Source organism: Brachyhypopomus gauderio, chromosome 4 (genome assembly GCF_052324685.1).
Source record: "Brachyhypopomus gauderio isolate BG-103 chromosome 4, BGAUD_0.2, whole genome shotgun sequence".
NCBI lineage: Eukaryota > Metazoa > Chordata > Actinopteri > Gymnotiformes > Hypopomidae > Brachyhypopomus > Brachyhypopomus gauderio.
This window is the reverse complement of record NC_135214.1, coordinates 187,873-203,046: the sequence shown is the minus strand read 5'-3', so window position 1 is coordinate 203,046 and position 15,174 is coordinate 187,873. Positions and strand designations below refer to the sequence as shown.

General features: G+C 50.7%; 1 protein-coding gene across 2 annotated transcripts in view; it reads left to right on the top strand.

The window, feature by feature from the left end:
• Window positions 1–15,174, top strand: part of ptpn4a (protein tyrosine phosphatase non-receptor type 4a) — a 35,255-nt gene that overhangs the window by 12,376 nt on the left and 7,705 nt on the right. For both annotated transcript variants that reach the window (XM_077001297.1, XM_077001298.1), the window contains exons 3-16: window positions 2,154–2,261; window positions 2,763–2,805; window positions 2,910–2,988; window positions 3,666–3,710; window positions 3,845–3,897; window positions 4,981–5,101; window positions 5,618–5,705; window positions 6,922–7,010; window positions 8,256–8,319; window positions 10,785–10,957; window positions 11,161–11,229; window positions 11,944–12,078; window positions 12,490–12,660; window positions 14,739–14,892. In XM_077001297.1, the coding sequence (XP_076857412.1) occupies window positions 2,154–2,261; window positions 2,763–2,805; window positions 2,910–2,988; window positions 3,666–3,710; window positions 3,845–3,897; window positions 4,981–5,101; window positions 5,618–5,705; window positions 6,922–7,010; window positions 8,256–8,319; window positions 10,785–10,957; window positions 11,161–11,229; window positions 11,944–12,078; window positions 12,490–12,660; window positions 14,739–14,892 (1,392 nt within the window). The remainder of the gene's footprint in view (window positions 1–2,153; window positions 2,262–2,762; window positions 2,806–2,909; window positions 2,989–3,665; window positions 3,711–3,844; window positions 3,898–4,980; window positions 5,102–5,617; window positions 5,706–6,921; window positions 7,011–8,255; window positions 8,320–10,784; window positions 10,958–11,160; window positions 11,230–11,943; window positions 12,079–12,489; window positions 12,661–14,738; window positions 14,893–15,174) is intronic.

The window sequence follows — 15,174 nt, the reverse complement described above, 5'->3', positions numbered from 1 at the left end:
AGAGCTTTTATATGCATTTCCTTCCTTCACGGTGTTGAGGGCTGTTTCAGGTTCTGAACGTCCAGGCTGCTACGCTACAGCCACACACTCTCTACAATGTGTAAAAACATTCCCAGGGCAGGAAAATCCCAAACCTTGGCCGCCGAGGGGACGTTTAACTTTTCATTTACAAACCTGTAGTTAAAACAAGAAGACCCAGAATAATTTATTTTGTTTACTGAGGACAGGGTGAGGATTAGTGGCCACAGCAGTATTTAACTACTGTAAAACACATGTCAATGGAAATATCCCCTGTGTGTGTGTGTGTGTGTGTGTGTGTGTGTGTGTGTGTGTGTGTGTGTGTGTGTGTGTGTGTGTGTGTGTGACTTTTTCCTTCTTCCCAACTTCTGTAAATAAAAGATGATTTGGGTGTTGCCGTGGCCACACTGACTGCTTCTGTTTGGTGAGTGTTAGTGTTACACCAGGCCAGCAGCTCAATAAAGCAGTACAGTCTCACACACACACACCAGGCCAGCAGCTCAATAAAGCAGTACAGTCTCACACACACACACACCAGGCCAGCAGCTCAGTAAAGCAGTACAGTCTCACACACACCAGGCCAGCAGCTCAGTAAAGCAGTACAGTCTCTCACACACACACACCAGGCCAGCAGCTCAGTAAAGCAGTACAGTGACACACACACACACACACACACACACACACCAGCAGCTCAGTTAAATAGTACAGTCACACACACACGCGCACAAAAACCAGACCAGCAGCTCAGTAAAGCAGTAGTCTTTCACACACACACACACACACACACCAGACCAGCAGCTCAGTAAAGCAGTAGTCTTTCACACACACACACACACACACACACACACACACACACACACACACACACACACACACACACATCAGCAGCTCAGTAAAGCAGCAGTCTTTCACACACACAGGATTGTGCAGTAAGCCTGCCTTTCTAGTTTACGTTGCCAGTGGTGTTAAAATCGTTCTCATTTTGCCAAACATCTCAAAGTGGCGTGAGTATAGGAGGAAACAGAGACGGCAGGATCTCTTCCATTTCCTGCCTTAAAAGAACGAGAAGTGACTAATGCACAATAAACCTTCCTCCATGGATGCCGGAAACTTTGGAGTGTTCAGCAGGGCCTTGAATCTACCGCGGTGAAGGAAATCTTTGTAGCTTTACCACTGCGTCTAGCTTTAACTGATTGTAAACATAGGCTGTAAATCATAGCTTACAGAGTGAAAGACTTGGTAAACTTTGATACGCAATGTTTATGTTTTTATGACATTTCCAGCATTTACTGTGGTTTAATAGGCTCTATCCAACACAAGCTGTTGAGAATAAAGAATAGATCAGTTACGACACACACACACACACACACACGCATGTGGGTTTCTTCAGTCTGTAAGGCACAGCTAGAATGTGGTTAAACTGTTTCTGTCCTAGAGAAATAGAAGGAACCCAAGCGCACGCAGAAATGGCGACTCGATTGAACACCGTAACGGAGCGTGTTGGTGGAGCCAGTGTGGACCCCTCGGCACAGACAAGGTCCAAGCCAACACGGGCCCCTCGGCACAGACCGGGTCCAAGCCAACACGGGCCCCTCGGCACAGACAGGGACCCCTGACTTCTTCTCTTGAGAAGTCATTTCTGTGTGGTAGCCTACATGCGAACAAAAATGTTTGTCTGCATTCAGCTTCTTAATATTGTGAGTGCCGTTATGGTGAAGGAATCCCACCGAGGTGCAGAGACTGTTACACACAGGTCATGTCCCAGTGACATGGGTTGTCAACAGCTCTCCTGTGGATCAAAAAACTTGTTGGCAGACTTAAGAAAAAAAAGTGTGTGTGTGTGTGAATGAGTGATTTCACTTGTGGAAAATGCAAAGCGCTAGTCTTATGTTTGTTGGAGAGTGATAATAAACCTGTCTTGGGTGTAAAGGTTTCCTTCTGCGGGCAACAGATCTGACGGCTGATAAAATCTGGCATTGGTGTCTCATTGGTTATGGCCCTCATACAGTCTCTCGACTGAGGGTTATACCTCTGAATTATGTAAATGTATCTCACTATAAATAAGGATTAAAGTGTGTTAGTAATTGTGTGTGTGTGTTTTTGTGTGTATGTGTGTGTGTGTGTGTGTCCTGCAGAAGCACGATCATGGACAGGTGCTGCTGGATGCCGTCTTCAGGCACCTGGAGCTGACAGAGAGAGACTATTTTGGGCTGCACCTGGCTGATGAGTCCTCTGACAGTCCGGTGAGTTCAGAGGTCACACCCCGAGCCGGTCAGGCCCAGGCAGCCCCCACCACCGGCTCTTTTAAACCGCTGTAGATAGTCCTGGAGTTGGGAGCGAACAGGGCTGCTGAACCAGGCCGACATTTCACAATGTAGAGCAAAATTAGCTTCACATCGGTACTGTCTGAGGACGCACGGAGTCTGAAGACACCCCCCCCCCCCCCATTCCTGAAATATGAGACCAGATGTTTGGTTTGTTTTCCACACAATGAGCAGAACTCTGATTGGAAGCCTAGAGCATCCACTGATGCCCAGTCAACAGGTCGATGGTGTGTGTGTGTGTGTTGTGGGAGCTGAGTGGACGCTGAAGGCCGCCCTGTGGAACAGCGGTCTGGACGTTAGCACAGCGCTCCCTCCGCACGTTAGAGAAAAGCCGCATTGTGTTTGATTGAGCAACGCCGTGTTGCCTTGTTACTGAGGCCTTAAAGCCACTCCCTCACTTTTGTCATCAATATTTCACAGAGGTGGCTGGATCCCAACAAACCCATCAGGAAGCAATTAAAACGTGAGCACATTTAATTGTCTCTAAACCCCACGGTTGGTTAACGTGAGCGATTTGGGTTCTGTCCCGCGTGGTCACTGGCATGCTGACGATGTGTTCTGCTGCAGGGGGTTCTCCTCATCATTTGAACTTCCGGGTGAAGTTCTTCGTCAGCGACCCTAGCAAACTTCAGGAAGAGTACACACGGTGAGTGTGGGCGGGCCAGTCCAGGGCAGGGGGCACCTTCAGCTCGTGGGGTGTGTGGGGATCTTAGTTACATTGCGTATGGGGATATGTGTGCCTAACTGAATAATGTTGATCAATCAAAATCTGTTGTTCAACCATGTCAGTGACGTGTCTCTATACTTTATACGCTCTGTGACCCCTCACCACACCACTCTGTGACCCCCCACCACACCACTCTGTGGCCCCCCCCACCACACCACTCTGTGACCCCCCCACCACACCACTCTGTGACCCCCCCACCACACCACTCTGTGGCCCCTCACCACACCACTCTGTGACCCCCCCACCACACCACTCTGTGACCCCCTCACCACACCACTCTGTGGCCCCTCACCACACCACTCTGTGACCCCTCACCACACCACTCTGTGGCCCCCCCACCACACCACTCTGTGACCCCCTCACCACACCACTCTGTGACCCCCTCACCACACCACTCTGTGACCCCCCCACCACACCACTCTGTGACCCCTCAACTTTCTTTCAGTATTCCTTTGACAACTTTTGTATGAACCCTTTAAAGCTTTACAAGTGAGCACGTATTGCTGTATTTTTCTCCGTGGTCTCTCATTGACTGATTCTCCTTTGCTCTTCTTTTCTCCCCCTCTCCTTCTCTCTCTTTCCGCCTATCTTCAAAGGTACCAGTATTTTTTGCAAATCAAGCAAGACATTCTCAGTGGGAGGTGAGTTGGGGTCCGTCGGTGTCCTACGTTCAGTATCTGTTTAGGCCAAACACGAGTCCTAATGATCCGCCCCACTGACGTGTGTGCGGGCCCTTGTCGTCGCCCCAGTTAACGCAGTTCTTGTTGTGTTTCAGACTGCCCTGCCCGCACAATACTGCCGCCCTGCTGGCGTCCTATACTGTTCAATGTAAGTCTGAACTTGTGCAACAATTAGCGGTGATGCTGGTTGAAAGCATAATTAGGCCGTTTAACATATCTGGAGGTACTTAGGCTCATAATAGCACCGTTTATTTGACTATTTAACGTGCGTTTTGTTTTTGAGTCATTCATCGTTGAAAATGCTGGACGATTGTTCACGTTACCACATGCGGCGGTTGTCCTTCGCCATCTGGTTCCTCAAAGCTTCTCCTGCACAGAGCATCAGTAACGGTTTAGCACAAGAGTCGGGATATAATTAGAAATGCTTTCACGCTTCAGAAGGATTGATTTGCGTCTTTCGAGTTCATCTGGAGTGTAAGTCTCCTGAGTGCAGGCATGTAGCACCGAGTGAGGCTTCAAATGTTGGATTCAAAATAAGGCAGGGCAGAAAATAAGACTGATGTCAGAAACCTGTGACGTACTGTGTTGCACGAGGGATCTTGTGCTGCTTGGTCTATGGTTCGGCACCTCACAGTCCTTCGGGGACTATATCATTAATAATTAATTACAGTAATTATGGTGAGTGAAGCCTTTATGGTGTGTTGCCCATTAGGCCAGGATCTAGAATGCGTGTGAAGTGTGTTGGAGAAAAGGCCCAGCGCCTGGCCAGCTAGGCACATTCCAGCGCCACACAGCCCCCCAGGCGTACAAGCTCCGGCTTGTGAGAGCGTGAGGTGTGTGTGCGCTGGGCACGCCTCCCAAAACGCTGCGCCAACCGGCCAGAACCGGCCCGGCCCGCCACTCGCGTGCCCACTCGGCCGCCTCATAGGCCGGTGGCAGGGCGTAAGGGTGGGCGTGGCTTCAGACGCCTAAGTGCTGGCGATTTTTATTTGTTAGCTGTGCTTGCTGGAGAAACCTGAGACCAAACCCCCCGAAGCTTTGAGCTCGTGTTTGTACAGTAGTAGCAGTTGATCTTTTACAACGAGTTGTAAACCCGTTAAGTCCGAGGCGTCGCTCACGCGTCCTCTCGAGGGCGTTTGGTTTCAGTGGCCACTGGAATCGTGAGCTGTGGCGTTGGCGGTGTAGGTGGCACCGGCGAGCTCTGATTGGGTGGCATGTCTCGCCCCTCCAGCCGAGCTGGGGGACTACAGGGAGGCGGAGAACGCACCTGGCTACCTGTCTGAGTACCGATTCATCCCCAACCAACCGCAGGGCTTCGAGAAGGAAGTCACCAAATATCACCAGCAACACAGGTGAGACCCGCCGGATTAACCCACTAGACACTGGATGTCAGAACCACTTATTGTTAACACTGTGTACGCAACAACGCACGCTAATCTATGCTAATCTGATCCTATCGTAAGTGTGTAAAAACAGCAAGAAGCTCAGTGGCGGGTTAACACCCACAGTGTTTACAAGATCGGCCCGGCGTAACTGAACACAGTGAGGGTCCGTTCAGACGCGCGGTATAGTACTGCAGGCTCTGCTTTGTGTGTGTGGGGAAGTGTGGGCGGGACGCGAGTTGTCCCGCCGAGCTGTGGCTGCCTGTGCTGCTCCAGCTCTGTGAGAACACTCGCCTCGTTGTTCTCCACGTGCTCTCGTGTCACGCTCGTAGTTTGCACGCCGGCGAGGGCCGCGCATCTCGGCCCGCGCGTCTCGGCCCACGCGTCTCGGCCCGCGCGTCTCGGCCCGCGCGTCTCGGCCCACGCGTCTCGGCCCGACCTTCACCCCTCCGAGCCTTCACTCTTCTTTCTGACTTCTGTCCACAGCGGCCTCAGTCCAGCCGAGTCCGAGTTTAACTACCTGAACCGAGCACGCGCCCTGGACCTCTACGGGGTCGAGCTGCACTACGCAAGGGTAAGCACGCGCACAGGCGCCCCCTGCTGGACCGCCCCCCGCGCCCCAGAGACCATACACCTGCAGCAGGTGTGCTGAGAAGTGGATCTACCAGAACTGGATACTATAGAAGCCGGTTCCTGAGGAGCAGGACAGCAGGTCTTCGAACGGCACCACGCGAATGTGGAGTAAAGGGTAGACGTTTAAAGGAGACGTTGAAAGCCTTTCGGACCTGTTAAGATGACCGGTCCTCTCTCCACTGTTAGCTGGAGGTGATCAAGAGGTTTACGGGGTGCTTAGGGTGCCACTTGTGTGTAGACACATTAGCCTCTGCTGGGAGCCATCACGCGAGTAGGTCTTCATCACGCGAGTAGGTCTTCATCACGCGAGTAGGTCTTCATCACGCGAGTAGGTCTTCATCACGCGAGTAGGTCTTCATCGCGCGTGTAGGTCTTCATCGCGCGTGTAGGTCTTCATCGCGCGTGTAGGTCTTCAACGCGCGTGTAGGTCTTCAACGCGCGTGTAGGTCTTCTTCACGCGAGTAGGTCTTCATCACGCGAGTAGGTCTTCATCACGCGAGTAGGTCTTCATCACGCGAGTAGGTCTTCATCGCAGGCTTCTGGGCTGGAGGGTTGGGAGGGTTTTGTTTTCTGTTGTTTTCTTTTTTCTGCTGTGATTATCGGTCACATTCTGCAGAGTCCTAACAGATTGGGCTCCAGGGAGACGGGTTAGGAGAGAGAGGGAGAGGGAGAGGGAGAGAGAGAGAGAGAGAGAATGTGATACAGAGGTCTGGCAAGAAGCCCTTTGGATTGGCTGGAGTGGGGGAAAGGGGGATGTGTAATGATGTGTTTCTGGGGAAGTGTGTCGGGGAGACCGAATTAAGTAGGCTGCTCTGTATTCCGCACCACCCAACCAGGCACAAAAGCTAAGACCAAAAAACAGAAGCCTCCCCGTTTCCTCATTTCCATTAGAAGTGTGACTTCTCCAGTTTGTTTGCAGGTCTGGCCCTTGTGACATTTAAAGACACTTCTGTGGAAGAATATAACATAATGAATGTAATGAAGATTATGTTCACTTCAACGTTGAGGGTGTAAAAGACAAAACGGTCTGATGGATTTCCTCTACGTCTGATGTGTCTTCTTGACTGATGTTTGATGATGATGATCTGATGTTTGGGTGCCTGGTTGTTGGTGATCTGTAATATTTCTTTCCTCTCTGTTTTTCCTTGTTATTCCAGGATCAAAGCAACACTGAAATTTTAATTGGGGTAATGTCTGCCGGTATAGGCATTTACAAGAACAGGGTACGAATGAACTACTTCCCATGGTAAGTGAAGGGATGAACCTGTTTGTTTGGTCGGAGTTTTGTCCAACGTGTTAAATGTGTGTCAAATGTGCATGTGTTTAAATATCATGTATGTGTTTCGAAGCTTCTTTGTGGCAGCATATTAAGAGCTGAAGTATGAAGCTTGTACCATTCCAAACGTAGAAGCGATTAACTGAACAGCTAAAGGGGGAAAAGCTCAAAGCTGCCCCACTCTGCAGTAGGAACACCCGGCTGTGAGGCGTTCGTGATGCCCGCTCCCTCCCAGGATGCAGCGTACAGGGGGGGCTTGAATATTCACAGCACACGCTCCCTTTAGCCTTTAGCTCTGGGGCTTCGTGATGCTTAGAAATCTCTGAGCTCCCACTGGGTGTGTTGAGCTGTTCAGTTCACTCTAAATTGCAAGGGCTGGGATAGTGACACCCAGATCAGTGCCAGATGACGGTTAATTTCTCACTCAGCCACCCCAGACATGCATGCACACACACACACACACACACACACACACGTGCTCTCTCTCGCTCTCTCTCTCTCTCTCTCTCACACACACACACACACACGTGCTCTCTCTCTCTCTCTCTCTCTCTCTCTCTCTCTCTCTCTCTCTCTCTCTCTCTCTCTCTCTCTCTCTCTCTCTCTCTCTCTCACACACACGCACGCACGCTTTTCTCCACACGCTCTCCAAGTCCTCAGAAGCGCTTTGCCTTGTGGGCTGTTGGAGCTGTTGCCCTGAGAATCTTCTTTTTGAAATAGATGCACACTTGTTTTCCTGCCAGGCTAAATTTAGCCCAGGAGAGGGGCTCTCTCTCCCTGTGCCTGCACACACACCTCCCGTGGCATGTGCTTGTAGGCATCGACTCTTGTGTCTCCGTCCTGCCGGTGGAGAGAACACAAGGAAGGGCTTCCTGGAGGGCCCGGCTCACGGCTTCCTCCTTTAATGTGTCTTCATGGGGCGTTAAGACTTTTCTCTTGGCCTAGAATATCTTTTTATTGTGCTGCCAGCTCAAAAGGCATGAGTCATGGGCTCTCTGTGTGTGTGTGTGTGTGTGTGTGTGTGTGTGTGTGTGTGTGTGTGTGTGTGTGTGTGTGTGTGTGTGTGTGTGTGTGTGTGCGCGCGCGTGTGTGTGTGTGTGCGCGCTTATAATGTGAAATGTATGGTTGCTCCTTCTCATAACACAGCACATCTTAAGTGTTCCAGTCCCTTTTTTCTTTCATTTGTTCTTTTTTCTTTTCTCTTTCTCCTGACAGGCTGAAGATTGTGAAAATCTCATTTAAATGCAAACAGTTTTTCATCCAGCTGAGAAGAGAAGTGGTGAGTTTCTATCCATCCTACCTCCAACACGACACCTTCGGCAAGAGCATGTACGATTTCCAACCAGGTGTGTGAAGTGTGCCAGCCTAACTCTGCTCTTTACCTGTGGGCCATGAAGCTGCGTGTTCACCCTTCGCACACAGGATCAGTGTCAGCAGGGGGGTGTGGCTCTCTTCACAAGAGCCACACCCCCCACATTTCTGAGGCCGTTTCTCGATACCAGAAGTGAAATAGCATCAAGATGGGAACTGCCTGACTAGCACAGAGAAGATGCAGCCATGGTCATTGCCGTAGCAGTTATGGGAACGTGAGGAACGTGTTCTTCATTCAGCCTTTCACGCCTTTATTTTAGCAGGCCAGCTAAAGCCTGTGTGCCTCCTCCCCCTCCACCCCCTCCACCCATGCACAGCCGTAGTGTCTCCACCAATGAAGCGTGTGGTGTAGACCATCATTGTGACATGATGGAGTATTGACACCACAGCGCCCCCACTGGTTGACTCTTTGAAATGCCCTGCATACCACTGCTGTCCTGCCCTCAGTAGCATTAGGAGGGGAATAGAGTGAGAGTGTGAGGGAGTGAGAGTGTGTGTGTGTCCCCGAGGGTGTAGGTGTGTGTGTGTGTGTGTGTGTGTGTGTGTGTGTGTGTGTGTGTGTGTGTGTGTGTGTCCGAGGGTGTAGGTGTGTGTGTGTGTGTGTGTGTGTGTCCGAGGGTGTAGGTGTGTGTGTGTGTGTGTGTGTGTGTGTGTGTGTGTGTGTCCGAGGGTGTAGGTGTGTGTGTGTGTGTGTCCTAGGGTGTATATGTGTGTGTGTGTCCTAGGGTGTATATGTGTGTGTGTGTCCTAGGGTGTATATATATGTGTGTGTGTGTGTGTGTCCCCGAGGGTGTAGGTGTGTGTGTGTGTGTGTGTCCGAGGGTGTAGGTGTGTGTGTGTGTGTGTCCTAGGGTGTATATGTGTGTGTGTCCGAGGGTGTAGGTGTGTGTGTGTCCGAGGGTGTAGGTGTGTGTGTGTCCGAGGGTGTAGGTGTGTACACGGACGGCTTACTGCCCTGCGACGTACAGGACTGAAACCCTGCAGACCAAGCACAGAGAGATGTTCTCTCCCCTCATGTGCCCCCCGATGGAGACCCAGAGCCGTGGCTGTAGAGGTCACGCCAGAGCCGTGGCTGTAGAGGTCACGCCAGAGCCGTGGCTGTAGAGGTCACGCCAGAGCCGTGGCTGTAGAGGTCACGCCAGAGCCGTGGCTGTAGAGGTCACGCCAGAGCGTAGGGTTGTGTCCTCCGTGGAGCAGACGCAGGGCCGTGCGATGGTGTACCTGCTGCGTTAGTCTGAGGCTGGTGCGTAGGCCGCACGGTCCGTCTTCTGGGCCGTTGGTTGGTTCTGTCCAGACAGGGTGGGAGGTCTATAGATCTCAGGTGGAGTGCTAAATAAGGTATGAGAGAGTCTGTCTTCAGTTTGCATCTTTGACCTCAGTACTTTTGATGTAGGCTTTTCTATCACCTGAGATGAATAATATGGACTTGATGAGTTAATTTTGGGTTTACCTTAGATCAGTATCAGATATGCTCAATATGTGACCACTAGGTGAATCACTATGGCAACACTCACTCCCCAGCTATCAGACTCCAGGGCAGGTTGTGTTTCAGCTTGAAGAAAGTGAGAACGATCTGATTGTTTTCCAGTCAGAGCCGAAAACATCTCCAACATTTGCTTATAGCGGAGGACTCTCGCGATTTTTCCTCATCTTTTTCTTTGTTATGGTCATTGTCCTTTTGTCCTTTTCTTTCGTACTTTTTTTTAATGAGTAGCAGTAGAACGAGTCTCTCAAACCTATGACCTTTCTACGCATGATTCCTGCTCCCATCAGTTATAAACCACAGTATGACGTAGCTACACATGACTCTTCCTCCCGTGTCAGTTATAAACCACACTGTGTAAATCCATATGGGCCACATGCAGACATTTTAGAGGGATTTTTGTCCTTCTAAAGCCCAATGTAACTGACCTTTTATATATATTTTTAATTATTATTTAGTAATATGATATTTTCCTATGAACACTTTTTTCTTTTTTTCTTTTAAATAAAAGAAAGTATTAGCAAAAGTATTTGCAAGCAGTTTAAGCAAATGTAATAACAGCATGGGTTAAGGCCCTAGGTAATCTGTGTCATTTGTCTTTGAAACATGAGCACGCTGCCTTCAGGGAAACAATTAATTCTAACGAGGCATGTTCAGTTTAGTGAATCCAGTTTTCTTCAAGAAACTCTGGCCGTGTTAAGCTAGCTCCGTGCTACACCCCCCCCCCAGGCCTGGCTTGATCGGTTACGCTACGTAATGCTCTGTAATTCACACAGCATCTCAGAAGTATGCGGCCGGGTTGCGTGCGATGCCGACTCTGTCGTGCCGTATTGAAAGGCCTGCTGTATGAACGCTGAAGAGCTGAAGACCCCCGTCTCCGTCTTTTTCAGAATGAGACGCGCGAGACGCTTCTGGGCTTCAACATGGTCAACTACAGAGCCTGCAAGAACCTCTGGAAGACGTGTGTGGAGCACCACACCTTTTTTCGGCTGGACCGGCCCGTGCCGCCGGAGAAGAACTTCTTTGCGCACTACTTTCGTCTTGGGTCCAAGTTCCGCTACCGGTGAGGAATTTCCCCGGCCGGTATAACGGGATCCGAAGGTGTCGCGGATAGTTTGATCCGGTCAAGCCCGCTTTATTGAACACGGTGGAAGAAAAACACCCTTATTCAATGTTGTGGAAATCATCACTTGTGCATGATGGGAATGGATTGTGTGTAAAATGTTGAGTAGACGTGATCTGATGAACGTTTGTGGTCCTTCTCAGTGGCAGGACAGAAGCTCAGTCTGTGCAGTATGGCAAGGAGAGGGGAGTCAAAGACCGGGTGTTTGCCAGGTAATGTCTGATCAAACCGTGTCTGATCAAACCGTGTCTGATCAAACCTTCCACATGAACCCTACGAGGTGCATTACTCGTGCCATGTTTAAAAAAGCACCGGTGTGAAGTAACTGATCGATCATCCAGCACTGATGTGAAGAAACAACCCATTGATCAGCGCTGGGTTGAAATAAGCACCAACTCACTCAGACATAACTGTGCTGATTTGCTGTTAAAGGTGTTGGCAGCACAGTGAGATGCCTTGCTGAAATGACAGTTTTAACATGGAAATTTGTGGTTTCTGTAGTGTAGGTCTATCGTCTCTCCAAACAGGCCACTATGGATTTGTAGGAATTATTGTTGTGTTTAATAATAACGGTAATTGGATGGAAGCATATTTGAAATATGCCAGACTTTACCAATACTAATCTATTGATGTAAGATCTTCTAACAATAAACCATTTATAGAGCTAAGAAAGGAAGTTGCTTTTTGCAAGACAGTACACGATCTCCAGTCTTATTTTTTTATGACCAAACTGTTAAGGACACGTTGCTATACAAATACGTAGAATAACTTAAAACTCTAGTAAGGTTAAAAGTGTTTGTAGCTTTAATGCTGCCACTTCCTTTTGTCCCGTGTGTGTGTGTGTGTGTTGCTGTCGGATGGTTTGGTGACCGTTCTCCTGTGTGATGTCGTTTGCTTCATCATGAATGTGTGTTGTGTCCACTTAGGTCTCCCAGCAAACCACTGATCAGGAAGTTGATGGATGTGACGGACTGGGAGGCGGTGAGCAGGAACTCCGTGTCCGAGGAGAGGCTGGAGACCCAGAGCCTGCCCACGCGCTCGCCTCCTGGGACCCCCAACCAGTGGGTGGCGCTCTGCACTCTTACACCAATCAACTGTACCTTATGCACCAAAGAAGTTGGCCACAGAGTGCGGGATTAAGAATCGGCACTAAGTAACGGGAAAGCCTTTAGAAAATAAGCTCGGAGTTGAACTTGGAGAGCAGACCATGAGGAGAGTGGTGGAAGTAGACCAGCAGAGAGCAGCAGTATCTGTAGTGAAGAGACACTGCTAGAGGAGGACACTAGTCTTGGGAAGGACAGCTGAAAGACATAAATATTGAGTAATGTTGAAATAAAATGGTAGTCAATATTCCTCCTCACCTTTCATCTCCATCTGTGTTTTCTCCTTTGCTCCGTGCATTGCATGTCTGATTTTAGTAAGTCAAAGGTGAATTGGGTCAACGCCACCATTTTTCTTTTGCAATCCCGCAGTAAGAATTCTCTGTTTGAGCAAGAGGGTCAGCGTCCACGGCCGTCTTCCATGGGTCACTTGGCGGAGCGCATCATCCACGGCTCGCCCAGTCTTCCTGCCTTCACCAACCACCAGGTCTCCAAGTCGGCCTCGTCCACGCAGGCCAACAGCATCAGCCTGGATTCCACGCCGTGAGTGTCCCGTCCACACACCAGCTCGTCTACAGATCCACCAACAGGGGCTCCACACCAGCGCTTTGTTTTCACACGTGCAGAGCACCTTCTCTGGTTGCACGGTGAGCCCCGACGATACCGCGGAGCGAAGAGAAAAATTGGCGACGTCACCAGCACAAACGGAAGCGTCGGTCGCCGACTGCTGCGCCTATAACCGTGTCTTGTTGCGTGGCGCGCAGTTCACTAAATATGGTTATCTCTGAAACGGCGGTCAGAACGTAATGACCCCCAGGGTAATCAGTTAAAAGGATCAAATATTTAAAAGTGCAATAAATAACATCCTCCAGCACACACACACAGCCCTTCCGGCCGCAGCTGTGAGATGTCTGAAGGTCGGTTGTGCACTGCACCGACTGAACTTCTGAAAGGGTTTTATGGACGAACGTTTGGAGACTGCTGCCTTCCACCGCGGCCCTGGCCTTTGTGGTCTGCAGTGTGAGTTTAAAAGGGGGGAAGAGAACCCCTGAGCCAGCACTCTCCGCGCACGCGGTCAGCCGAGCTCCCTCACCGCCTCGTGCTGTCTGTTTTTACTATTGCATAAATAAAACCTCCGTTTTGTTGTGTCTGTGGCTCGCGATTACAGTTCACGCCCTCCGTCAGTATCATTAAAGAGTCTCGAATGGAAACTGCACCCATCCACAGCTGCTGTAAAAGGCGCTTACTGCCTGCAGAGAGCCTGCGTGTTGCTTTGGTTTGGGGGGGGAAACACACCACGCTCCTCCACGCTCCCTCTTACTCTTCCAGAGTCTCTAGGCCTGCACACTCCGTCCTAACGACATTGGCAGGTATTCTCATGGCGCAGTTGTTTTTGAGTAGAGGAATAAATCCACCTTCACCGCCGCCCGTCTGTCTTCTTAGTGACGGCCTCCCTGTCTGTGGAGTAGATGGATTGCTGGATCTGAAAATATATGTTCAGCTGTGGAAAACTTTACATTATCCCATTACCCCCTTTTAACAGATAATCATCAGACCGTTTCCAAAGTGCTTCAGTAGATCCTCCATTTCCACAAATACGGGATTCATTTCGTTGTGTTTAGATGCTCTGCTGTTGCCTGTTGTTGTCTAATCTCCATCGATAGAATGGAGCGTTTCCCCTGCATGCTCTCAGAGGTCGGGCAGGCTAAGTAAAGCACACAGCCCCCACGCCCACTCTCTCACCCCCCCCCCCCCCCCCCCCCCCCTGCCCCTGAGGAGGCTCATTCCTCTCACGCTGCTCCTCAGGACGACCAAACCACCTGCTCCCTCTGGCCGGGCCTGCAGATGGGCGCGCACACGTACGCTCCCTCCGTGGGGGCGTGTGGCTGCCTGCGCGTGTGTAAGGACACTGGCCCTCTACGTGAAGCGTCGTGATGAAACAAAAGGATAAAGGCCACACCTCTTACCATAGAGCTCTCCCACGCTGTGAACAGTTTTAAAGCTTAGATTGAGTTTTACAGCGGTAACAAGAATCAACCCAGTATGCATATCTTGGGTCATGCAGTATTGCAATATAATGTTATATAAGGCTGTTAAGCGTGGCTTATTTCTGGCGTGGCGTGACCTCCAGCACACGTGTAGGGGGAGTGATCTTGGCACTCTTATAAGCACGGGGAGTGCGTGTCCGTAGTGACACGCTCCGTCCAGCTCCCGGGACAGCAGATGAAGCAGCTTTGGGTTAAGTGGCCTCCCAGGGGGCGCACCAGCGATGGGCGTCTGCTCGGACTCCGACTGCCACTGAGGTGTAGCCGAATCTGCCTCCACCCTGAGCTCCACCGCAGCAGTTCCGCTGTGTCTGCGCGTGGTAGAGATGTAGCGTAGCTCAGTGGGCCGTGCAGCGGGGACCCGGGAAGGTGTCTGCATGTTTGCATCAGTGGAAGGAAGCAGCGAAGTTAACAAAGACGTCCCAGTGTGACCCGCACTAGCACAAAGGCCTTTATGTTCTGTGGAGGTGGAGGAGAGATACAGTAGGTCAAGCCGGGGGGGGATGATATCCAAACTAATGAAACAGAGTCTCTTTCATTAACTTGTCTGTTTGTTTGTTTGCGGTTTCCATGCAGGTCTCCGGAGGGTGTGGACGGGCCACCCCCCGCCTTGCCCCCAAAACAGTCCAGGAAGAACCTGAGCCAGCTTATTCTGTCCCACTCTCAACAGGATCTGGACAACCATGTCAACGAGCTGTACGACGTTCCCGTGGCAGCAGACAAGGCAACGGTACGTCATGTGCACACCGCACACACTTCGGTGGCCCCTGGCCCTTACCCAGGCTGGCCCCTGGCCCTTACCCAGGCTGGCCCCTGACCTTTACCCCGGCTGGCCCCTGGCCCTTACCCCGGCTGGCCCCTGACCTTTACCCAGGCTGGTGTCTGGCCCTGAGTCAGGCCTGATTGTAAGAGTTCCTGTTATAAAAGTGGGCTGGCACACAACTGGGTAGTTTGACTTCCCCTCCATGCTACAGTGCTCCTGTAATGTGGTTCCCCTCACACGGCGTAATAA